This window comes from Pogoniulus pusillus, chromosome 7 (genome assembly GCF_015220805.1).
Source record: "Pogoniulus pusillus isolate bPogPus1 chromosome 7, bPogPus1.pri, whole genome shotgun sequence".
Lineage (NCBI taxonomy): Eukaryota > Metazoa > Chordata > Aves > Piciformes > Lybiidae > Pogoniulus > Pogoniulus pusillus.
This window is the reverse complement of record NC_087270.1, coordinates 25,529,498-25,554,577: the sequence shown is the minus strand read 5'-3', so window position 1 is coordinate 25,554,577 and position 25,080 is coordinate 25,529,498. Positions and strand designations below refer to the sequence as shown.

Below are 25,080 nucleotides of genomic sequence, written 5' to 3'. Positions count from 1 at the left end.
AGTGGCTCCAGAGAAGGGTGAGGAAGCTGGGGAAGGGTCTGGAGAAGTGAGCTGGGGAGGTGTAGCTGAGAGTGTTTAGTGTGGAGAAGAGGAGGCTGAGGGCAGAGCTCATTGCTCTCTACAGCTCCCCGAGAGGAGCCTGGAGCCAGGTGGGGGTTGAGCTCTGCTCCCTGGGAACAAGTGACAGGAGGAGAGGAAATGGCCTCAAGCTGCACAAGGGGAGGTTTAGATTGGAAACGAGAAGAACCTTCTTGGCTGAAAGGGTTCTCAAAGGCTGGCAGTGGCTGCCCAGGAAGGTGGCTGAATGCCCATGGCTGGAGCTGTTGAAGCAGTGTGTGGACATGGTGCTCCAGGATACAGCTCAGTGGTCAGGGCACTGGGTTACTGCTGGCCCCAGTGATCTTCTGTGAGCCACTCTATGAAGATGCTGTCAGCAACGCCTGCACCTTCAGCCAGAGCCAACCTGCAGCTCTTCTTCACACCCACCCCAAACCCCAGGCTTTGCCAGCTGCTGTCTCTGCTCTCATCAAACAGCCCAGATGTTTGCAGGCAGCACAAAGCAGCAGGTGAAAAAACTCTGCTCAGACTCCAGCCCTGTCCTGCCCATCTCAGAGCACACTGGGGTGATGTTTACTGGGAAACTCCAAGTGCTCTGCTCCCAGTCAAGCAGGCAGTTAGCTACAGCTCGCTCCAAATGCCTTGCTTGGAGCAGAAATGTCATTTTCTGGAAGGGGTAATTGGCTGTGACCATGCTGCCCTGCACTCATCATCTGTCCTGCCTCATTAGCTTCAGCCCAAATAAGGCACATCCAGCCTAAGTGGACCCGCTGGAGCCTCTCCTCAACACTAAGCTCTCTTAAGATGCTGCCTTCAAGAACAACAACACAACCCAAAAAGCCATTATTGAACTCATCTGCTCAAGTCCTGTGGCACACCCACAGATGGGATGAATTTTCCTAATAGTTCTTAAAGCAGAGCTGCACTTTTCAGAAGGATTCAGTAGAAATGGAATCGATTGCCTGAAGAGTTCACTGCCTCTAAGCAACCAGGGGCTGGAGCAGCTCTGCTGTGAGCACAGGCTGAGGGAGCTGGGGGTGTGCAGTCTGGAGAGAAGGCTCCAGGGGCACCTCAGAGCTGCCTGCCAGTGCCTGAAGGGATCCTGCAGGAAAGCTGCAGAGGAACTTTTGCTGAGGATGTCTGAGACAGGCCAAGGGGGAATGGTTTGAAGCTGAGGCAGAGCAGGGTTAGACTGGAGCTGAAGGAGAAGTTCTTCAGTAGGAGGCTGGTGAGATTTTGGCACAGGCTGCCCAGGGAGGCTGTAGCTGCCTCCTGCCTGGGGGTGCTGGATGAAGCCTTGAGCAGCAGCTGAGCGTAGCTTAGAGGTGTCCCTGGGCATGGCAGGGGGCTGGAGTAGATGAGCTCTGAGGTCCCCCTTCCAACCTGAGCAATCCTAGGATTCTGTGATGATCCTATAAAAGACCTCTGTAGAAGTATAAAGCAAGAGCTCCTAGAGTAGCTTTGCATGCTCAGCCAAGGCTGAGATGTCAGCAAACCTATTCTAATCACAGCAGTAGTTTGAGAGTATCTCATCTGGACAGGCCACTGCCAGCTGCACCTCCCTGATTTGCATCAATGGAGCCTGTCCAGATCTGAACATCAGCATAGCTTTGCTCTTCCTATCTTGGATCTGCCTTTCTAGCTCCACCTATCATGGTCTGGGAGCTCAGATTACAAGGCCATAATGCTCACTAGGTCTCCACGGCTGTAATTTACTACAATCAAATCATTAGCAGGTTGCCCAGGGAGGTGTTGGAAGCCTCATCCCTGGAGGTTATTGAGGCCAGGCTGGATGTGGCTCTGGGCAACCTGATCTAGTGTGAGGTGTCCCTACCCATGGCAGCAGGGCTGGAGCTTAATGATCCTTGAGGTCCCTTCCAGCCCTGGCAGTTCTGTGATGCTGTGAAACAGTAGCTTCAGACAGGAGGAAGTGAGAACATCTCTGCATCCTTTTGTAGGCATGCACTAAGCAGCTCCTCCCAGGAGCTGCTGGGATAACCAGTCCTGTAAGAAAGCTGGGGAGGGACTTCTTAGGGTGTCAGGGAGGGATAGGACTAGAAGTGGGTAGATTCTGATCACAGAATCATAGAATCAAGCAGGTTGGAAGAGACCTCCAAGATCATCCAGTCCAACCTAGCACCCAGCCCTATCCAGTCAACTAGACCATGGCACTAAGTGCCTCATCCAGGCTTTGCTTGAACACCTCCAGGGTGCTGATACCCTGATTGGATGTTAGGAAGAAGTTATTCAGCATGAGGGTGGTGAGAGACTGGCACAGGTTGCCCAGGGAGATGGTGGAAGCCTCATCCCTGGAGGTGTTTAAGGCCAGGCTGGATGAGGCTTTGGGCAACCTGACCTAGTGTGAGGTGTTCCTGCCCATGGCAGGGGGGCTGGAGCTAGATGATCCTTGAGGTCCTTTTTAACCCTGACAGTTCTGTGATGATGCATATAAGGAGGAATAAAATTTGGCCCTGAGGTCCCTTTGGTTGAGCAGAGTCAGGGTGGAAAGCTCTGGAAACTGAACTTTGTCCTTAAAACAAGAGGTTTTATGCCCTCCTGTGACTTAAGAGGGAAGAGCCACTGAAAAAGTGGCATCGTCTGTGTGGTTCCTTGCAGTGGGACTCTGCTGCAAGCATTTATTAACCAAATTAGGCAGATGCAATTTAAATGCTGCTTCCTTTGCCTTATTAACATGTTAATGAATATACATCCAGCAAGAGGGCCTAAAAATACAGCAGAGATTTGCATGTCTGATTATCTCTGTGGAGTTTTGCAACTGAGACAATTTGAAAAGGAGGAAAAGAGTTTGAAAAGGACAGAATATAAAACCTAAACCCTTCCTCTTGTGGCAAGGCCTATGCAAAATTACAGCCCAGAGAGGTTCCTCAATCAAAGGGCTATTCGGTGTCTCCTATAAGCTAACCTCCAAACCTCTTTCTAAATAAAGAGAGCTTGCTTCTGGAGCTACCTTCAAAGCAGCAATGCCCTCAGCTTTTAAAGCAGCAAACACAACATAGATGCCCTAACCAAAAGCATTGCCATAGAGCTCCTCCCAGTCATCTTCTTTCAGAGAAAACAGGCTTCGAGGCACTGTCTCGGTAAGTAACTGCAGAGTTAAAAAAGAAGAAAGAAGAAGAAAGGGAAAGAAGAAGGTGGAAAGAAGAAGAAAGATTTAGAAAGAAGAATAATTAGAAAGAAAAAAGACAGAAGAAGAAGGGGAAAGAAGAAAGAAATGGAAAGAAGAAGAAGAAGGGGAAAGAAGAATAAAAAAGTAGAAAGATGAAGAAAGAAGAAGCATTAGAAAGAAGAAAGAATTAGAAGGAAGACAAGAAGAAGAAGGGGAAAGAAGAAGAGAGAAGTAGAAAGAAGACAATGAAGCAAGAAAGAAGTAAGAAAGGGGAAAGGAGAAATGGGAAAGAGGGAAGGAGAGGAGGGAAGGAGAGGAGGGAAGGAGAGGAGGGAAGGAGAGGAGGGAAGGAGAGGAGGGAAGGAGAGGAGGGAAGGAGAGGAGGGAAGGAGAGGAGGGAAGGAGAGGAGGGAAGGAGAGGAGGGAAGGAGAGGAGGGAAGGAGAGGAGGGAAGGAGAGGAGGGAAGGAGAGGAGGGAAGGAGAGGAGGGAAGGAGAGGAGGGAAGGAGAGGAGGGAAGGAGAGGAGGGAAGGAGAGGAGGGAAGGAGAGGAGGGAAGGAGAGGAGGGAAGGAGAGGAGGGAAGGAGAGGAGGGAAGGAGAGGAGGGAAGGAGAGGAGGGAAGGAGAGGAGGGAAGGAGAGGAGGGAAGGAGAGGAGGGAAGGAGAGGAGGGAAGGAGAGGAGGGAAGGAGAGGAGGGAAGGAGAGGAGGGAAGGAGAGGAGGGAAGGAGAGGAGGGAAGGAGAGGAGGGAAGGAGAGGAGGGAAGGAGAGGAGGGAAGGAGAGGAGGGAAGGAGAGGAGGGAAGGAGAGGAGGGAAGGAGAGGAGGGAAGGAGAGGAGGGAAGGAGAGGAGGGAAGGAGAGGAGGGAAGGAGAGGAGGGAAGGAGAGGAGGGAAGGAGAGGAGGGAAGGAGAGGAGGGAAGGAGAGGAGGGAAGGAGAGGAGGGAAGGAGAGGAGGGAAGGAGAGGAGGGAAGGAGAGGAGGGAAGGAGAGGAGGGAAGGAGAGGAGGGAAGGAGAGGAGGGAAGGAGAGGAGGGAAGGAGAGGAGGGAAGGAGAGGAGGGAAGGAGAGGAGGGAAGGAGAGGAGGGAAGGAGAGGAGGGAAGGAGAGGAGGGAAGGAGAGGAGGGAAGGAGAGGAGGGAAGGAGAGGAGGGAAGGAGAGGAGGGAAGGAGAGGAGGGAAGGAGAGGAGGGAAGGAGAGGAGGGAAGGAGAGGAGGGAAGGAGAGGAGGGAAGGAGAGGAGGGAAGGAGAGGAGGGAAGGAGAGGAGGGAAGGAGAGGAGGGAAGGAGAGGAGGGAAGGAGAGGAGGGAAGGAGAGGAGGGAAGGAGAGGAGGGAAGGAGAAAGAAAGAGGAAGCAAGAGGCAGGGTCACCCAGGGCAGGTCACACAGGAACACATCCAGGTAGGGCTGGAAATGCTCCAGAGAAGGAGACTCCACAACCTCTCCGGGCAGCCTGCTCCAGGCCTCCAGCAGCCTCACACCAAAAAGGTTCCACCTTTGCTTTGCTCTGCTTTGCTGATTGCTTCCTCCTGGATCAGTTCTTGCAGCACAGCTCTTGCAAAGCCTGTGTGCAGATGCACAGAGAGCCGTGGGACTGCTGGGGGTGGAAGAGCCCTCTGGGGTGAGTCCAAGTGCTGCCTGGAGCTCTCATCCCCACCACTGCCACTCAGCCACCTCCCTCAGCACCACATCCACACAGCTTTGAAACCCCTCCAGGGATGAGGATTCCACCACCTCCCTGGGCAGCCTGGGCCAGTGCTTGAGAAGCCTTGCTGAGAAGAAATGGTTCCTAATATCCAAGCTGAACTTCCCCTGAGGCAACAGGAGGCTGTTTTATCTACAACGGAAGAAAGCTGAAGTAGCAAAGGAAGGTTTAAGTTCATAGATTCATAGAATGAGTTGCATTGGAAGGGACCTTGAAAATCATCCAGCTCCAACCTCCTGCCATGGGCAGAGACACCTCACACTAGGCCAGGTTGCCCAAAGCCTTATCCAGCCTGGCCTTAAACACCTCCAGGGATGAGGCTTCCACCATCTGCCTGGGCAACCTGTGCCAGTGTCTCCCCACTCTCATTCCAAACAATTTCTTCCACAGCTTCACTCTTAGACTCCCCTCTCCCAGCTCAAAGACATCCCAGTCCTTGTCAAAAGTCCCCATGAGCCCCTTTGGGTACTGAAAGGCTGCTCCAAGTTCTCCCTGGAGCCTCCTCCTCTCCAGGCTGAGCAGCCCAAACTGTCCCAGCCTGTCCCCACAGGGGAGGTTCTCTGAGCATCTTCAGGGCCTCCTCTGGACCTGCTCCAGCAATCTGATTTCCTTCTTGTGCTGGGGGACCCATAACTGGACACAGTTCTGGTGCCAGAAGCTGTGATGCTAGAAGCCTTTCATCCCAGTTCCGTGCCTGCTTTCCAACTGTTCATGTTCTGACACCTCCTCCTGCAGCATCCCTTCCTAATTACACTAAATTAGGAACCTCTTCTTTTTCACACCCCCAAACACTGCTATTTGGAGCTCTCAAGGATGAGGCAAGACCTGGAAGGCTCTCCAAAGCGCCCTTCAGCAGCGAGGTGGCATATTGTCAAGAGTGGCAATGCTGGCCAGCTGGCAAGCCAACAGCTTTCAGTGTGCTTGGCCATGCCAGGCCTGTCCAACAAGATGCTTTGCCAGCCACTGCAGTGGGCACTGCTGCTCACAACCACTTCTTGGTGCCCAGGGTTTTCCAAGAACAAACCACTTGCCACTACTAACAGTCTACAGCAGAATGCAGGTGGCCATCAATGCTGGAGCTAAGACTCCAAGAGGCCACCTGCTCTGGTTTGCTGTGCACAGCTCCTCCAGCAGAGAAATTCTCTCCTTTAAACTCTTCTGAGGTTCTTTGGCTCATGTTATTGTTGTTGTTGTTTTGACAATCACAAAAAACTTTTACCTTTTCTGAAAGAGAACCTACCTGAGATGGCAGTTTTCAGAACTTCAACAGTGCTCCCCCTCCTTGAGGGCCTCCGGGGGTGTTGGTTGCTGAGCAGCTCCCCAGCAACCAGCAGTGCCCTCATGCAGCCCAGCAGGCAGCTGTGAGCTGGCTGCAGCCAGAGCAGTGTGGACAGCAGGCCAACAGAGGGGATTGTGCCCCTGGACTCTGCTCTGCTCAGACCTCACCTCCAATCCTGCCTCCAGCTCTGCTGTGCCCAGCAGCAGAAGGACACAGAGCTGCTGGAGTGAGGCCAGAGGAGGCCACAAAGATGCTCCAAGGGCTGGAGCAGCTCTGCTGTGAGCACAGGCTGAGGGAGCTGGGGGTGTGCAGCCTGAGGAGGAGAAGGCTCCAGGGGGTCCTCAGAGCTGCCTGCCAGTGCCTGAAGGGATCCTGCAGGAAGGCTGCAGGGGGACTTGTGCTGAGGGTGTCTGGAGACAGGCCAAGGGCGAATGGTTTGGAGCTGAGGCAGAGCAGGGTTAGACTGGAACTGAGGGAGAAGCTCTTCAGTGTGAGGGTGCTGAGACTCTGGCACAGGCTGCCCGGGGAAGCTGTTGATGCCTCCTCCCTGGGGGTGTTGAAGGCCAGGCTGGATGAGGCCTTGAGCAGCAGCTGAGCCTGGCTGAGAGGTGTCCCTGGGCATGGCAGGGGCTGGGGTAGATGAGCCTTGAGGTCCCCTCCAGCCTGAAGCACTTTGTCATTCCATGAAACATATTTCACAGCAGTATCTTCATGCTGGGCTTCAGCCTGAGATCAGTGATGTCACAAACCAAGCCCCCAGGAGAACAGCCAAGGGACTGCCACCACCTCCCAAGGGCAGCAGTGCAGTCCCCTGCCTTTGGCAGAGTTCAGACTCAGCTTGACAGGCTGCTGGGACATTTTGGCTACACTGTCACCTAAAAGGGTTGGAGCAGATGATCCTTGGGGTCCCTTCCAACCTGGCACTCAGTTTCACACCTGCACTCCATGTGGTAGGTTTTACAGCAGGTGAGCAGTGGCAAACCACTATGTCCTCTGCACTTAGCCCAGGGGGCCTTAACACGAAGGAATGCTCTCTCTGGGCCCTCACCAGGTCACCAAACAGCACTGGACAGCCCCAGCCTTTGCACTGTTAAGTTCTACCACCTGATACGAGGCAGAAGAGACCAAGCCCCTCCTTACTCCGTCCTCCTTTCAGAGAGCTGCAGAGAGAATTCAAGTCTCCCCTCAGCCTTCCTCCCCCCAGTTCTCTCAGCCCTGTTCTCCAGACCCTTCCCTAGCTTCCTTGCCCTTCTCTGGACCTGTTCCAGCCCCTCAATGTCTTTCTTGGAGTGAAGGTCCCAACACTGAACCCAGTACTCAAAATGTGGCCTTCCCAGTGTGAAGTTCAAGGGGACAATCACTCCTCTGCTCTTACTGGCCACTGCTGATCCAGGGCAGGATGCTGGTGGCCTTCTTGGCCACCTGGGCACACCCTGGCTCATCGTATCAAATCTATAGAGTGGCAAAACCATAATTCAGGGAAGTGAGTGCCAGGCTGGAAGGGACCCCAAGGATCATCTCAGTTTAATGCTCTTATCTCCCTACTACATTACACTCTCAAATCCCAGCAGCCACAAAGGAATCAAATCATTCCTCTTCCCACTCCCCACACTTCACTTCGCTTGCAGGAGAAGGTGACAGCAATGGAAGTGTCACAGCAAAGAGCTGCAGAGTGGCAGGCAGAGGATGAGGGGCAGTCAGAGCTGTGCTCCTGTCCGCTCCGTGCCCAGTGCCTGCTGCCCTCTCTGCTTGCCATTGCCTTTTGCTCTGCACTGCCTTATGTAACTGTTCCCTCCAGCTCAGAAATGTCCAAGGTGAACAAAAAGCTCGAGTGATTGCACTCAGCCTGACCACAAAGGTGGTTTTTTTCCTACTAACTTAGTGGATTTGATATTTTTAATCACGTGAAAGCACTAAGCCTGCTGCAGTGGAGCTGAGGGATTCAGACCCTGACCGCCTGGTGCCTTCCCAGTCCTGACACAAACAACCCCCCTGACAACTGCAGAGATTGAAAGGGATTAAGGGTGGCAAGAGAAAGACAGTTTGGTGCTTGGGTTTCTCCCCTTTACAGGGCAGGCTGCCCCTTCTTTGATCCAGGCACCTAGAATGGCTTTTGGTCTCCCTAAGCGTGGCTTGGCCCATGGAGATTTCCTGCCCAGGCTCTGCTCTGTCTTTTCAGCACAGCTCACACACCACAGCTTCACACAAGTGCCAGGGCTGGAAGGGACTTCAAGGACCATCCAGCTCCAACCCCCTCCCTGGGCAGGAACACCTCATTCTAGATCAGGTTGTCCAGAGCCACATCTGGCCTGGCCTTAAACACCTCCAGGGATGAGGCTTCCACCACCTCCCTGGGCAGTCTGTGCCAGTCTCTCACCACCCTTACGGTGAAGAAGGGCTGCGAGTCCATGAGAGAGTCATGGAATGGTTTGGACTGGAAGGAACCTTAAAGATCACCTATTTTCAATCCCTGCCATGGCAGAGTCACCTTATGCTTGACCAGGTTGCAAGCAGGAGGCATCCACAGCCTCCCTGGGCAGCCTGTGCCAGACTCTCACCACCCTCACAATGAAGAACTTCTTCTTCAGCTCCAGTCTAACCCTGCTCTGCCTCAGCTCCAAACCATTCCCCCTGGGCCTGTCTCAGCACAGGTCACTCTGCAGCTTTCCTGCAGGATGCCTTCAGGCACTGGCAGGCAGCACTGAGGTCCCCCTGGAGCCTTCTCCTCTCCAGGCTGCACACCCCCAGCTCCCTCAGCCTGTGCTCACAGCAGAACTGCTCCAGCCCTTGGAGCGTCTTTGTGACCTCTTCTGGCCTCACTCCAGCAGCTCTGTGTCCTTCTGCTGCTGGGCACAGCAGAGCTGAAGGCAGGATTGGAGGTGAGGTCTGAGCAGAGCAGAGCCAAGGGGCACAATCCCCTCTCTTGGCCTGCTGCCCACACTGCTCTGGCTGCAGCCAGCACACAGCTGCCTGCTGGGCTGCATACAGCTGTAACATTTTGGAAAACAAATCCTCCTATCCTGATTCTATTTCCTCAGGCTTTTCTGGGAAGGATCCTGCAGTGGTATCCCAGACTTCTTGTTAAAATATTCAGAAACTACTCTTTGCTGATCAAAACATGCTTCAGATCCACCAAACAGCCATAGAAGTGCTTCTGCATGGATGAGTGGGGAAAAGGAAATGCATGTGAGAGCATCTGCTCTGGAAGGGAGCTCAAGCCTAAAAGCCAAGAGCAAACACACAGAACATTTGATCATCCTCAGATGTGAACCCTCCACCAGAAAGTAAAACTTCTTGGCAAACCAGGCCAAAACAGCAGTGGGAACCACACAGCCCAAAGGGAGAACCACAGCTCATGATCTGTGATGATGTAACTACAGCAGCAGGCAAGGGAAGGCCAACAGATAGCATCTGCCCGGACTTTAGCAAAGCCTTGCTCACACTCCTCCACAGCATCCTTCTTTAAGCTGTAGAGATGTGGATTTGAGGGGTGGATTGACCAGGGAATAAGGAATTGCTGGGATGGTTGCATCCAAAGGGTTGTGGTCAGTGGTTCCATGTCCAGATGGAGATGGATGACAAGTGGTGTCCATCAGGGTCTGTGCTAGCAGTAGAGCTGTTCAGTACCTTCCCCAGTGACACAGGCAGGGACACTGAGGCATTCTCAGCAAGACTGCAGATGGCACCAAGCTGAGTGGAGTGGGTGATAAGGCTGAAGGATGGGATGGGAACATCCAGAGGGGCCTGGACAGACTGCAGAGCTGGGCTGAGAAGAACCTCATGAGGGCGAATAAGGCCAAGGGCAAGGTCCTGCACCTGGATCAGGGCAACCCTTGACAGCAATGCAGTCTGGGGGTGATGAGATTGAGAGCAGCCCTGCAGAGAAGGACCTGGGGGAGCTGGTGGGTGATAAGCTGGGCAGGAGCCAGCAATGGGCACTGGCAGCCCAGAAGGCCAAGGGCAGCCTGGGCTGCATCCAAAGCAGCATGGCCAGAGATGGAGAGAGGGGATCCTGCCCCTCTGCTCTGCTGAGACCTTACCTGCGGGCACAAGAGAGACCTGGCGCTGCTAGAGAGGGTCCAGAGGAGGCCACAAAGATGGTCAGAGGGCTGAAGAACCTCTGCTGTCAGGACAGGCTGGGAAAGTTGGGGTTGTTCAGCCTGGCAAGAGAAAGCTCTCTCTGGAGACAGCTTAAAGTTGCATTTCAATATCGGAAGGGGATCTCCAGGCAGGCTGTGGAGGGACTGCTCAGAAGGGCTTGGAGTGATAGGATGAGAGCAGTGGTTTGAAAGCGGGGCAGGGCAGAGTTAGGTTGGACCTCAGGAGGGAGTTGTGCAGAGTGGTGAGACACTGGCACAGGCTGCCCAGGGCTGTGCTTGAGGCCCTGTCCCTGCAGACCTTCAAGCTCAGCCTTGCTGTGTCCCTGTGCAGCCTGCTCCAGCTGGAGGTGTCCCTGCTGAGTGCAGGGGGGTGGACGACATGCCCTGGGAGGGTCCCTCCCAAGCCAATGCAGCCTGTGAAGCCATAAGGAGAAGCAGAGAGCAGAGGCTGTGCAGTCAGTGCAGAGCTCTCTGGGGACTGAAGGGTGGTGCCAATCAGGGCTCTCAGTGTCCATCCACGCAAGGTCAGGCTGCAATCTGTGCCTGCAGGCTGCAGGTAAGCTCACCCTGGGCAGCAGTGACCCTGCACCATATGGAGCAGTGTTGATGCAGCAGGGCAGGAAGGGCACCAGAAGGGCAACTTCCCAGCTCGCTCCAGGAGGAGCTGTGCCTGGTTGAAATTTCATGCCAGGAGAGCTTTGCGGATGCTCAGTGAGGAAGAACAAGAGGAAAAAGGACACAAAGAAAGGGGGCAGGAAGCTAGAGAGAGTTTAAGATAAAAGCCAGAGAGGTACAGACAAAGAGAGGAGGCTAAAAGCTTGGTGCCAGGGAAAGGATGTTGGGAAGGGAAGGAGGAATGGGCAGTGGAGAGCACTGAGTACCACAAACGGCTGAAGGCAAAAGGAGGCTGAAGGGCAGCTGCTTTAGGGGGTTATTTTTAGCCTCCTTGTCAAAGGGGATTCAAAGCAAGGTGCTGCATGGTTAGGCTGCCTCTCACCAGCACAAAGCACACCTCAGAAGTGCCTGTAAAATCTTCACTGAAGAGGAGGAAGAGGTCCAACTACAGGTAACAGACTGAAGCAAACTTCCCTGTGCTCCTGACCGCTTCCACTAGCACTTGGATTAATTGCTGTGTCTGGGAGCACCTAGAGAAAGGCTTTGTTCTGGGTTTTTCTGTGGTCACTAAGGACAAGGACAGTAGGGATGAATCCACTGTCATGGATTCTGCAAGCCACAAAAAGCTCTCTTCCATCACAAGACATTTGTGACACTGCACATATGTCAGGGCAGTTTGGGCTGCTGGAGAGCAGGAATCAGGCACTTCCATTTCCCTGTTTCTAGTCACATTTGCTCTCATCCATACATCCATTGGGAAAGAATTCAGAGATTGACAGAATGGAATGGAAGAGACTTTCAAGATCACCCAGCTCCAACCCCCTGCCATGGGCAGGGACACCTCCCACCAGCACAGCTTGCTCAAGGCCTCATCCAAGCTGGCCTTGAACACCTCCAGGGAGGGGGCAGCCACAGCCTCCCTGGGCAACCTGTGCCAGTGTCTCCCCACCCTCACTCCCAGCGATTTGTTCCTCATCTCCAGTCTCAGTCTCCCTACTCCCAGCTCAAAACCATTGTCCCTCATCCTGGTATTCCCAGTCCTTGTCAAAAGTCCCTTCCCAGCTCTCCTGTAGCCCCTTCAGGTACTGGAAGCTGCTCTAAGGTCTTCCTCGAGCCTTCTGTTCTGCAGGCTGAACAGCCCCAACTCTCCCAGCCTGTCCCCATAGGGGAGGTTCTCCACCCTCTGATCACAGAATCAAGCAGGTTGGAAGAGACCTCCAAGCTCATCCAGCCCAACCTAGCACCCAACTCTATCCAACCAACCAGAGCATGGCACTAAGTGCCTCATCCAGCCTTGTTTTAGCACTTCCAGGGATGGTGACTCCAAGCACCTCCCTGGGCAGCCCCCTCCAGCAGCTTCATGTCCCTCTCCTGCTGGGTTCCCAGCACTGGAGGCAGTGCTGCAGGTGAGATCTGAGCAGAGCAGAAGAGAGCAGGTCACAATCCCCTCTCTTGGCCTGCTGCCCACACTGCTCTGGCTGTTGCCAGCACACAGCTGCCTGCTGGGCTGCATGAAGGCACTGCTGGCTCCTGGGGAGCTGCTTAGCAACAAACACCCCCAAAGCTCTTTCTTCAGGGCTGCTCTCAACCCACTCAGAACTGCTGCAGATGAGGTCTGAGCAGAGCAGAGCCCAGCAGAGGGGCAGAATCCCCTCCCTGTGCTGCTGCTCTCCCTGCTCTGGATGCATCCAGCACACAGCTGGCTCTGGGCTGCCAGCAGGCAGTGCTGGCTCCTGGGCAGTTTGGCACCAATTGACACCCCCAAGACCTTCTCCTCCAGGCTGCTCTCCAGCCACTGCTCACCCAGCCTGCATTAGTGCTTGGCATTGCCCTGACCCAGCTGCAGGACCTTGCACTTGGCCTTGTTGAACTTCAGGAGTTTGGCTTGGGCCCAGCTCTGCAGCCTGTCCATGTATGGATCCTTCCCTCCATCTGTCAGCCACACACACTGCTTGGTGTCACTCCCCAAACTTGCTGAGGCTGCCTCCATCCCCTGCCCACGTCACTGACAGAGCTGTTAACCAGCACTGGTCCCAGTACCACCCCTGAGGGGCACCACCTGTCACTGGTCTGCATTTGGGCACTGAACCATTGCCCACAGCTCTCCAAGTGCAGCCCTCAGGCACAACTGAGTGCTTACCACGCAGGTATGGCAAGCACAAAGCAAGCTAATCCATGGAAGCAGAAAGAGCAGACAGTGCAGCAAGGTGCTTGGCCTTCTGCTGCAGAGATCTAAGCCCAATGCAGAGACAGAGTCAGAATAGTTCCTTAACTTCTGGAGAGGTTTCCTCCAGAGCACCTCTTTGCTCCTCTTGGCAGAGGTGAAGTATTCATGGCAATTGGTTGCATGTCAGTGCATCTGTAGACTCCCCTCTCATCAAGTGTACAAATGAAAACAGTGTCTGCTGAATAATTTCCTCCTGAAGCATCAGCCAGCTTACTTCTTACAAACTCAGGAGGGGTTCCCCATTGGCCAAATCACAGCTCTGACTGACAACCTCCAGAAGTATCCTTTGAATCATAGAATCAAGCAGGTTGGAAGAGACCTCCAAGCTCATCCAGTCCAACCTAGCACCCAGCCCTAGCCAGTCAACCAGACCATGGCACTAAGTGCCTCATCCAGTCTTGTCTTGAACACCTCCAGGGATGGTGACTCCACCACCTCCCTGGGCAGCCCATTCCAATGCCAATCACTCACTCTGGCAACAACTTCCTCCTAACATCCAGCCTATACTCCCTCTGGCACAACTTGAGACTGTGTCCCCTTGTTCTGTTGCTGGTTGCCTGGGAGAAGAGGCCAACCCCACCTGGCTGCAGCCTCCCACCAGCACACACAGACCTGACTGATCTTCAGAGCAGAGCCAGGCACACTCACACCCACCCAAACGTGCACCTAAAGCCTCAGATCACCACGGATTCACCTGGGTGGGCTGCAGCCAGGAGGCAAGAACAAGTCCTGCAAGAGCTGACAGGAAATTCCCTGTCACCATCTTTGCCCAAGGTCCCCAAAACCAGTGGGAAAGGCTAAGAGCTAGATTCATAAACTGACAGAACGGCTCAAGTTGGAAGGGACCTCAGAACTCATCTACCCCAGCCCCCTGCCATGCCCAAGGACACCTCCACCAGCCCAGGATGCCCAAGGCCTCATCCAGCCTGGCCTTCAACACCTCCAGAGAGGAGGCAGCCACAGCCTCCCTGGGCAGCCTGTGCCACTCTCACCACCCTCACACTGAAGAAATTCTTCCTCAGCTCCACTCTCACCCTGCTCTGCCTCAGCTCCAAACCATTCCAACTTGGCTTGTCTCTAGACACCCTCAGCACAAGTCCCTCTGCAGCCTTCCTGCAGGATCCCTTCAGGCACTGGCAGGCAGCTCTGAGGTCCCCCTGGAGCCTTCTCCTCTCCAGGCTGCACACCCCCAGCTCCCTCAGCCTGTGCTCACAACAGAACTGCTCCAGCAGCTCTGTGTCCTTCTGCTGCTAGGCACAGCAGAGCTGGAGGCAGGATTGGAGGTGAGGTCTGAGCAGAGCAGAGCCAAGGAGCACAATCCCCTCTCTTGGCCTGCTGCCCACACTGCTCTGGCTGCAGCCAGCACACAGCTGCCTGCTGGGCTGCATGAGGGCACTGCTGGCTCCTGGGGAGCTGCTTAGCAACCAACACCCCCAAGGCTGTCTCTTCAGGGCTGTTCTGAATGTACTCTGCACCCAACAATAGTCACTACCATTAATTGATTCCCCTAAGAAATGCTGCAGCTAAGGATTGGTTTAGTTCCCGAGCACCCCTCTGATGTGCTTGCTGGAACCTTCTCCCTTTGTTCCACCAACACTGCACCCAGCACTGCACAGAAGAAGAGTGGAAGGTGCAGGGTCAGCACCTGGTAAGGGTAAACTTCCTGAAAGGAAAATTGGACCAGCAATGACTTCCAGAACTGCAGGACCCCAGTTTGCTTGCACAGTCCTGCTGGCCTTGGGACAGCCACATGGGCTCCAGGAAAGAACTCTGCCTGCAGAGCTCTAGTGCAGGGCTGGCTCTGTTTATACACAGCCACAGAATGGCTTGGGTTGGAAGGGACCTTCAGAATCATCCAGTTCCAATCCCTTGCCATGGGCAGGGACACCTCCCACCAGCCCAGGTTGCCAAGCTACTGCAATGATGGATCACAAGTTCAGGGATCTCCAAGGCCTGGTGCTGAAAACAGACTGACTTGACTTGATGTAGTGGGGTTGGACAAGAGGAGCCTTGGAGGTCTCTTCCAACCCAGACCATTCTGTGGTCCTGTGACTCTGGGAATTCAGCAGCAGGAAGATGCCTCAGCACTAACAAAGCTTCACCAGCCTTAGGTATTGTACAAGACAGTCCTTACCTGCCCATTCTTGCCCAGCTCCATTTCAACTATTGCCACGGGGGTGGTGTTGATCTGCTGGAGGTGCCTGTGCTGTGCCTTCAGATCCACCCTCCAGCTGAGGCTCCTCAGGACGTTATCCCAGCGGCTCCTGCTGACCAGGCTCTCATGGACCTTTGCTCGGTGGTTCTTCCAGAACTTGGCAATGACTGCAGCTTGCTCTGCTGTGATGCCACCTGGCTTTTTGGTCTGGGCAGTGAGGAAAGCCTCCAGCTGGTTCAGATCCATGTCTGCTGAAGCAATGGACTGCAGAGAGAAGAAGGGGAGAGCTTGCAGAGGCTCTCTGCAGCAGGCGCAGTTCAGTGCTGCATGGAAAGGGCACAGCCAGACAGGTTCACAGACCTCAGGTGTCACAAGGATGGGGCAAACCAAGCTGGGTTATGGACATGACCTGACAACTGCACAGAAACAGGTTAGGGCTTGAAGGGACCTCCAGAGATCACCCAGGCCATCCCCCCTGCAGGTCACCCAGGGCAGGGCACACAGGAACACATCCAGGTGGGGTTGGAAAGGCTCCAGAGAAGGAGACTCCACAGCCGCTCTGGGCAGCCTCCAGCACCCTCACACCAAAGAATTTTCTCCCTATCTTGAGATGGAACCTCCTGGGTTCCAGCTTGGATCTGTTGTTCCACTCAGCTTGGTGCCACCTGCAGCCTTGCTGAGGGTGCCTCAGCGTCCCTGCCTGTGTCAATGGTGAAGATACTTGAACAACTCTGGTACCAGCACAGATGCTGAGGGACACCACTTGTCACCCATCTCCATCTGGACATGGAGCTATTGACCACTAATGGTCAACCCTCATGCCTGTAATCAGCAGAGCTTCAAATGAGCACTGACCATCACCAGCACAAAAACCTCTTCTCCACACTAAACAACCCCAGCTCCTTCAGCTGCTCCCCCCCAGCCCTCTTCTCCAGACCCTTCCCCACCTTCCTTGCCCCTCTCTGTGCCCTCTCCAGCTCCTCAATGTCCTTCTCAAAGTGAGGGCCCAGAACTGAACCCACCACTCCAGCTGTGGCCTCCCCAGTGCTGGCTGCAGGAGGACAATCTCTGCCCTGCTCCTGCTGCCCACACCATTGCTGATCCAGGCCAGGCTGCTGCTGCCCTCCTTGGCCAGCTGGGCACAGCCTGGCTCACCTTCACCCAGTTGTCCACCAGCACCCCCAGCTCTGTCTCTGCTGGGCACTTTCCTGCCACTCTGCCCCCAGCCTGCAGCCTTCCTGGGGTTGTTGTGCCCCAAGTGCAGGAGCCAGCCCTTGGCCTTGTTGAATCTCATCCCATTGGCCTCAGCCCATGAATGCAGCCTGTGCAGGTCCCTCTGCAGAGCCTTCCTCCCCCCAGCAGCTCCACACTCCCTCCCAGCTCAGAGTCATCTTCCCATCCCTATCACTGGTAAAGGTATCCCAGAGAAGTGGCCCCAGGAATGAGCCCTGGTGCACACCAGACACTTCTAAACAGCCAAGAACCACTTTGGTCATGCTCAGTTCTCCTTGTGTTTACATTCAACAACCCCCAACACTGTGTATCCAAATACAACTCAGTGAATAAAAATCTGCCTTCAAATACTATTTCCTTAGTGGAACAACATGTGATAATCTGGAGAGGTTTGGATCAGCTTAATTAGATTCACCAGAGCAGGAAAAGAGCCTGAAGTTCATTATCTCTGCTAAGAAACAAAGTCTGGCCAGCAGGCAGCACCAGGGACACACAACTGCTGCAACTCACTGCTCAGAAAGGACACACCAGTCCCAGCAATCCAACATCCTCTGTCAGCCCCAGCAGAAGAGCTCCAAGAGGTGGCCACACCAGCCTGGGCAAGGATTTTCTCCAGCTGACTGTCACAGCTGCAGCCTGCAGCAGAAGGATGTCACAGGCTGATAGCAACAAACCTTACAGTGCCACCATCGATGCCATGGTCAATGAGCAGGGGCTCACTGAGGACACTCCAAAGTCTGGAGCAGAGGGATGGGGAGAAGCAGCTGAGGGAGATGGAAGTGTTTAGTGTGGAGAAGAGGAGGCTGAGGCCAGGGCTCATTGCTCTCTACAGCTCCCTGAGAGCAGACAGAAGCCAGGTGGGGGTTGGGCTCTGCTCCTTGGGAACAAGTGACAGGAGCAAAGGAAATGGCCTCAAGTTGCCCCAGGGGAGGTTCAGGTTGGAGATGCGAAGAATCTTCTTGGCTGAAAGGGTTCTCACAGCCTGGCAGAGGCTGCCCAGGGAGGTGGCTGAATGCCCATGGCTGGAGGTGTTTGAAAGAGACAGAGCTGTAGTGCTGAGGGCCATGGCTTAGCCCCAGCCCTGGGGCTGGACCAGATGACCTGAAAGGGCTTTCCCAACCCAAGCCATTCTGTGGTCTCTTTGTAACTCAAACGTTTTTAGACAGGCATCCCTGCAAGCCATTCTCTCAGCCCTGCAGCACCTGCATGGAGAGCGAGGCTCAGCAGCAGACAGAAGGAACAAGCCACAGTCCCCCACAGGGGCACAACACTTCTGAAGACACAAGGCTGAATGTTCTTCGTGCCAGGGCACTGCAGCACTTCTGTCACTTAGCACAGAACCAGACAACTGCTTTGGTTGGCAAGGACCCTCCAGACCAAGTCCAACCAGTCTTTACCTCTACCATGGCTGAATCTAAGCCATGGTCCTCAGCACCACAGCTCTGCCTCTTTCAAACACCTCCAGCCATGGGCATTCAACCTCCTTGGGCAGCCTCTGCCAGACTCTCACCACCCTCACACTGAAGAACTTCCTCAGCTCCACTCTAACCCTGCTCTGCCTCACATTCAAACCATTCCCCCTGGGCCTGTCTCAGCACAAGTCCATCTGCAGCTTTCCTGCAGGATCCCTTCAGGCACTGGCAGGCAGCTCTGAGGTCCCCCTAGAGCCTCCTCCTCTCCAGGCTGCACCTCCCCAGCTCCCTCAGCCTGTGCTCACAGCAGAGCTGCTCCAGCCCTTGGAGCATCTTTGTGGCCTCTTCTGGCCTCACTCCAGCAGCTCTGTGTCCTTCTGCTGGGCACAGCAGAGCTGGAGGCAGGATTGGAGGTGAGGTGCGGGCAGTGCCAAGGGGCACAACACCCTCTCTGGCCCTGCTGCCCTTGAGCAGGAGCTGGTGCAGTTGTGTCCCTGCTGCCCTTGAACACAGGAGGTGGTGCAGTTGTGTCCTGCTGTCCTTGAACACAGGAGCTGGTGCAGTTGTGTTCCTGCTGTCCTTGAACACAGGAGCTGCTGCAGTTGTGTCCTGCTGCCCTTGAACACAGGAGCTGCTGCAGTTGTGTCCTGCTGTCCTTGAACACAGGAGGTGGTGCAGTTGTGTCCTGCTGCCCTTGAACACAGGAGCTGCTGCAGTTGTGTTTGTGACTCCTGCCAGTGCAGGGAGAGGGCAGCTGCAGCAGTGCTGGGTGGCAGTGAGGCCTTGTCCCAGCTGGCTGCAGACACTGACAAAGGCAGCAGAGGAGCAGGGCAGGACATGCTGCCCACCTGCTCTCCCAGGGAACAGCAGGGCAGGCCAGCATGGGGCTGGCACTGAGGCTGGCACTCTCTCTGTCCTTGCTCAGCCCTCTGCTCCCTCCCTTCAGCTGCATTATTTCTTCACTTATTACATTTCCCAGCTGCAATTTCTTCTGCTCCCTCCCTCTTGCACCACTCCTGCCTTTCTCCCATGCAATGCTGCCTGAAATGGCTTCCACCTGCTGAGATTCTGCCTCTAGCTCCCTCAGGGGGACCCAAGAAGTCTGTAAAATGTAACCTGCCAAGATTCCTGTGCTCCCCAAGCTAACAACTTCAGCTCCTGCTGCAGCAGAGTGGAGGGAGCAGGTGTGTGTGTGCTCCTCTGCTGTGGGACAGGCTGCACCTGCCAGACCTGTCTGGAGCAGCGCTGCAGGGCTGGGAAGTGCAGGCAGGGAGACCTTACTGTGCCTCCAGCCCCAGGGCACAAAGCACAGGATGAATTTAACTCAATCGGGGAATGTGGGCAGCAGGGTAGGAAAGGGGATTGTGCCCCTTGGCTCTGCTCTGCTCAGACCTCACCTCCAATCCTGCCTCCAGCTCTGCTGTGCCCAGCAGCAGGACACAGAGCTGCTGGGGTGAGTCCAGAGGCCACAAAGATGCTCCAAGGGCTGGAGCAGCTCTGCTGTGAGCACAGGCTGAGGGAGCTGGAGAGGAGGAGGCTCCAGGGGGACCTCAGAGCTGCCTGCCAGTGCCTGAAGGGATCCTGCAGGAAGGCTGCAGAGGAACTTGTGCTGAGGGTGTCTAGAGACAGGCCAAGGGGGAATGGTTTGAAGCTGAGGCAGAGCACCTTCAGCAATAGTCACTCTGAAGCCTTCTTGCAGGATCCTTCCAGGCATTGGCAAGCAGCTGAGGACCACAGTTGATTATCTCCATCCCTAGCAATGTCCAAAATCCCTGGCACTGAGAAGCATGAGTAGAACCCTCACTTCTGTCCTCTCTTGTTTCTGCAGGTGTATTTTGGAGCACAGCAACATCTGAGTATCTACTGCAGCAGCACTCTATGTGCTGCTACTTCTGCAGAAAAAGGAACTGCACAGCAACTTCTCCTCCACCAGAAGAGGCAAGAACAGGAGACAGCAAAGAACGGCACATCTGAGGTGCCAGTCGAGGAGAAAACAAAGCCATGTGTGAATGCAGGCAAGGAGTGAAAGTGTCTGCCACTTGCCTTTTACACAGACACTGCTTCACTGTCTACACGTAGCAGAGAATCACAGAGGGGTAGGAGTTGGAAGGGACCTCCAGAGCTCATCCAGGCCAACCTCCCTGTCAGAGCAGGGGTGCCCAGGGCAGGGCACACAGGAACACACCCAGGTGGGGTTGGAAAGGCTCCAGAGAAGGAGACTCCACAGCCTCTCTGGGCAGCCTGCTCCAGGCCTCCAGCACCCTCACACCAAACAGCTTTCTCCTCATCTTGAGGTGGAACCTCCTGGGTTCCAGCTTGGACCTGTTGTGCCTTGTCCTGTCACTGGGCACCACCAAACAGAGCCTGCCCACCTGTAAGGGACAGCAGCCATCCTGCCGCAGATTAAAGCCCTTTCTCCTCCACCACCACCTGAACCCTCTGCCTTTGTCTGCTCTGATTTCTCCCCTCTGGGCAGAGTCCTTTGGATTGAAGATCAAACAGCCTCTGCTTCCCTCCGCAGGGAGATCTCCGCTAGATGGTCTTTAAGGCCTCTTCTAACCAAGACTCTTCTCTGCTTCTGCCTCCTCTCTGAGCAGTAGCTTCACAGCAACAGGCCTGCAGCTCCTGACAGGACAGTGCCCAATCTTTAGGGACAGGCAGCAGGTGACAAGGGCACTAAGCAGCCTCCAAAGCAGCTGTGGTTGGTGTGGCTCCAGAGCATTTTTACACACCTAAGAATTTCATCCGCTGGGTTGGGTTCCTCCCCACAAGCCTTTGCATCAGATTTGGATCCAAAGGTTTCTTATTCAACAGATTTTCTCTGGAAGCAAGAACCAATCCCTACAAACAGCACCTGACACAGGAACAGCCTCAGTCCTGGACCCAGATACACTGAGCACACAAATGACCATGGCACTGCCAACCTAGGGGCTGAGAAATGGGGAACTACACATCAGAGCCATCAGATAAACCTGGCAGAGATAGCAGCAAGATTCCTAAAGAATCCCATCCCAAGGAGAGGGCATCAAGTGAATGCAGAGACCTTGGGAGAGCCACAAAGATGCTCCAAGGGCTGGAGCAGCTCTGCTGTGAGTACAGGCTGAGGGAGCTGGGGGTGTGCAGCCTGGAGAGGAGAAGGCTCCAGGGGGACCTCAGAGCTGCCTGCCTGTGCCTGAAGGAATCCTGCAGGAAGGCTGCAGAGGGACTTTTTTCTGGGAGTGTCTGGAGCCAGGCCAAGGGGGAATGGTTTGAATGTGAGGCAGAGCAGGGTTAGAATGGAGCTGAGGGAGAAGCTCTTCAGTATGAGTCTGGTGAGACTCTGGAGCTGTTTGCCCAGAGTGGCATTGGATGCTCCCTCCCTGAGGGTGTTGAAGGCCAGGCTGCACGAGGCCTTGAGCAGCAGCTGAGCCTAGCTGAGAGGTGTCCCTGGGCATGGCAGGGGGCTGGGGTAGATGAGCTCTGAGGTCCCTTCCAACCTGAGCCATCCTGTGATGTTGGATGCCAAGATCTTGCGTCTCTCATATTAGAGCCTGATTAATCTTTCACCAAGGACATCCCAGGGTACTTACTGCAGATGGTCACATCCTCGGTGCTTGTGGAAGGAAACACTTACAAACCAAAGGGTGAAACACTTCGACTCCTCAGGCTGACATTTTCATTGCCATTTAGCCCAGGCACAGCTCGTTCTGCAGCGCAAGAGGAAGCACAGCACCTCCACCAGGGCAGCAAAGTGCTCCCTGTTGATAAATCTGATGGGCTGCTGCCACCAAAAGGGAGAACGCCCAAACGACTGCATAGGGAAGGGCTCTTGCCAGCAGTAAATGACACCTACGCAAGGAGGAGGCACACTCCGGGTTTTAATCCGGAGGGGGAAGTCACTGAAAAGCAAAAAACAAGCCGGGGTGGGCAACCTGCTCTAGGGGAGGATGTCCCTGCTGACTGCAGGGGGGGGTGGACTGGATGAGCTTTGGAAGTCCCTTCCAACCCAGGCCATTCTGTGACTCTAAGCAACAGTCAGCAGCTGTAAGCCCCTGTGGACAGCAACCCCAGGGCAGAGAAAATGCAGTTTCTTGGGCTGGCAGAGGTTTTGTGGAGCTCACCACAGCTGCCTGAGCCTTGCAAGGTGTTTAATGCGCTGAGGCTCAAGAGAGCCAAGGGCAGGGGCCTGCAGCCAGGCTGGGGCAATGCCAGGCACCAATACAGGCTGGGCAGTGGCTAGCCTGAGAGCAGCCCTGAAGAAAAGGACCTGGGGGTGCCGGTGGATGAGAAGCTGAGGGTAAAAGAAAACTGACAAAAGAACATTGAAACGCAGCAGTTCTCCAGGGTGAGCCTTCCTGTGGCTCTGTTCTGCTTCCCAGGAGATCCCACACACAAAAAGAACTCAGGTTTTCTTTCTTTTTTGTAATCAAGGTCACAAGGTGAGATGGTCTCTGGACAAAAGCAAGGCAACCTCCAGAAGCACAGGCAGGAGACAGCGGTAAGCAGCAGACACAGCACAGAGAGCAGGGGGAAAGAAACACAGAAATGCTCCTGGCTGCAGCAAGTGAGCCACTCCTGTGACCTTTATTCACCCACAGCCTCTACCCAGGAGCCAGGATTGGCACAGAGAGAATGCAGGAGGGTACAGGACAGTCCTTTCCCTTCTCTATACTCAGCTCTGGGCAGCCTGCTCCAGGCCTCCAGCAACCTCACAGGAACAAAATTTCTCCTCCTGTTCCCCTGGCACCTCCTCTGCTCCAGCTTGCCCCCAGTGCCCCTTGTGCTGCCATTGGCCACCCCTGAGCAGAGCCTGGCTGCATCCTCCTGACACTGCCCTGCACATCTTTAGCACAGCACTGAGGGCAGCCCTCAGGCTCCTCTGCTGCCAGCTCCCAGCCCCACCTCCCTCAGCCTGGCCTCACAGGAGACGTTCACTGCCTGCAGCAGCTTGGTGCTCTGGGCTGGGCTCTCTCAAGCAATTCCCTGAAGTCCTTCTTGAGCTGAAGGGCCCAGAACTGGGCACAATATCCCAGATGTGGCCTCGGCAGGGCAAAGCACAGCAGGAGGAGAACTTTCCTCAATCTCCTGGCCAGTAAAAAGGTAGCCAAGTGCAGTGCTATGCTCCACACATGCAGCCCCTGCCCTGATTTACAAAGACAGAGGCCACTGAGGGCATAGCAGAGTGATGAGAGACTAAGCTGCATCCTTTGCTGCAGCCAGGGACAGCACACCCAGTGACCTGGTCCCTCAGAGCAGCAGTCAACTGCCCATCTGCTGGGCGAAGCTGCACACTTGCCAGAAGAGCCTGGCTACAGAAGCAGCAGCAGAGAGAAAAAAAGGACAATCTGCAGACAGATTTCTCTGCTGACAAACAAGAATAGGGACAAAGGCAATTTCTGTCACATTTTCTAGCTGCTGTTTCATCACACAGGCTAACAGAAGGACTCCCTAGAGCACAGCCATTAAAAAGATGTTATTTTGCAGAACAGATTGATGATTGTCAGCAACACAAGCAGCAGGCAATGGACACACCATGTAGTGACCTGCTGGAGAGCAGCTTTGGGGAAAGGAGCTGGGAGTGCTGGTACACAGCAGGCTGGCCACGAGCCAGCAACGTGTCTCATGGGCAAGAAGGCCAAAGGCAGCCTGGGGGGCACGGAGTGTGGCCAGCAGGTCAAGGGAGCTTCTCCTCTCTCTCTGCTCTGCCCAGGCCTCATCTGGAGCATTGTGTCCAGTTCTGAGCTACCCAGCTGCAGAAGAGCAGGGAGCTACTGCTGGGAGTCCAGACACATGATGAGGGGCCTGGAGCACTGCCTGATGAGGAGAGGCTGAGGCACCTGGGGCTGCTTAGTCTGGAGAAGACTGAGAGGAGATTTAATCAATGTCTATAAAGACCTGAGGGCTGGGGTCAGGAGTTGGGGACAGGCTCTGCTCACTGCTCCCTGGCATAGGACAAGGAGCAATGGATGTGAGCTGCAGCACAGGAGGTTCCAGCTCAACACAAGGGGCAACTTCAGCGTAAGGGTCCCAGAGCACTGAACAGGCTGCCCAGAGAGGCTGTGGAGTCTCCTGCTCTGGAGACCTTCAAGGCCTGTCTGGATGTGTTGCTGTGTGCTCTGGGCTAGATGGCATGGTCCTGCTCTGGCAGGGTGCTGGACTCGATGAGCTCTTCGGGTCCTTCCCTGCCGTGCTGTGAGCCTGTGATCCAGTCCGACCCAGCGCTAAACCGTGTCCCTCAGCACCGGCTCCACAGGCTGCCGGGACACCCCCGGGGGTGGCGGCTCCAGCCGAGCCCTGGGCAGCACATTCCAAGGTTTGGGAGGCCTTGCAGGGCAGAAACCTCTCCTAGCACCCAGCCCGCGGCTCCCTGCGGCAGCTCAGGAGCGTTCCCTCCGCTCTGCCGCTTGACACTGAGAACAGAAGAGCTCAGCCCCGCGCCGCGGAGCCGCCGCTGACATCCCCCAGCAGGCTTACGGCCCCGGAGGCCCTTTCTCACGGAGGAAGCCGCCCGCCCCAGCCAGCCCGAGGCAGGGAGAGCGATGAGTTCACCTCCCCGCGGCAGCCGCGCCCCGGCCGGTACCTGCAGCAGCCCACCCATCTTGGCGCGCAGGGCGCGGAACTCCTCCGGCGCCGCCTCGGGGTAGAGCTGCCCGTGCAGCAGCTCCTCCGTGATGTCCGCGTTGCCGTAGTAGGCAGCCTGGGCGATGCCGTTAAGGAGAGCGCTCAAGGGCTTGGAGCCGTCCGGCGGCGGCTGCTCCGGCGCCGCCATTTCACCAGGGCGGAACCACCACCGAGCCCGCCCTGACGGCAGCTGCGACTACGGCGGCCGCGCAGGGTCAGCCCAGGCCGCCCAGCGGCCGCCCCGGACCCAGCGTTGTGACGAGGCGAGAGGCGCTGTGCCCGCAGCAAGCTAACGGCAAGCACGGCACAGGCAGCAGCTCTGGCGTCCGGACGGCTGGTTCTGCCCCTGTACTCTGCGCTGGTTAGACCACACCTTGAGTACTGTGCTCAGTTCTGGGCCCCCCAGTTTAGGAGGGACATTGAGATGCTTGAGCGTGTCCAGAGAAGGGCGACGAGGCTGGTGAGAGGCCTTGAGCACAGCCCTACGAGGAGAGGCTGAGGGAGCTGGGATTGTTTAGCCTGGAGAAGAGGAGGCTCAGGGGTGACCTTATTGCTGTCTACAACTACCTG

General features: G+C 55.3%; 1 protein-coding gene across 1 annotated transcript in view; it reads right to left on the bottom strand.

Moving 5' to 3' along the window:
- The window catches only part of COMMD1 (copper metabolism domain containing 1), a 46,318-nt gene extending 21,612 nt beyond the window's left edge, over positions 1–24,706 (bottom strand). Inside the window, exons 1-2 of the mRNA XM_064146287.1 lie at positions 24,470–24,706; positions 15,245–15,529 (exon numbers count right to left, since the gene is read on the bottom strand). Of these exons, the coding sequence (XP_064002357.1) occupies positions 15,245–15,529; positions 24,470–24,658 (474 nt within the window). The 5' untranslated portion in view covers positions 24,659–24,706. The remainder of the gene's footprint in view (positions 1–15,244; positions 15,530–24,469) is intronic.
- Positions 24,707–25,080: the final 374 nt, after the last annotated feature.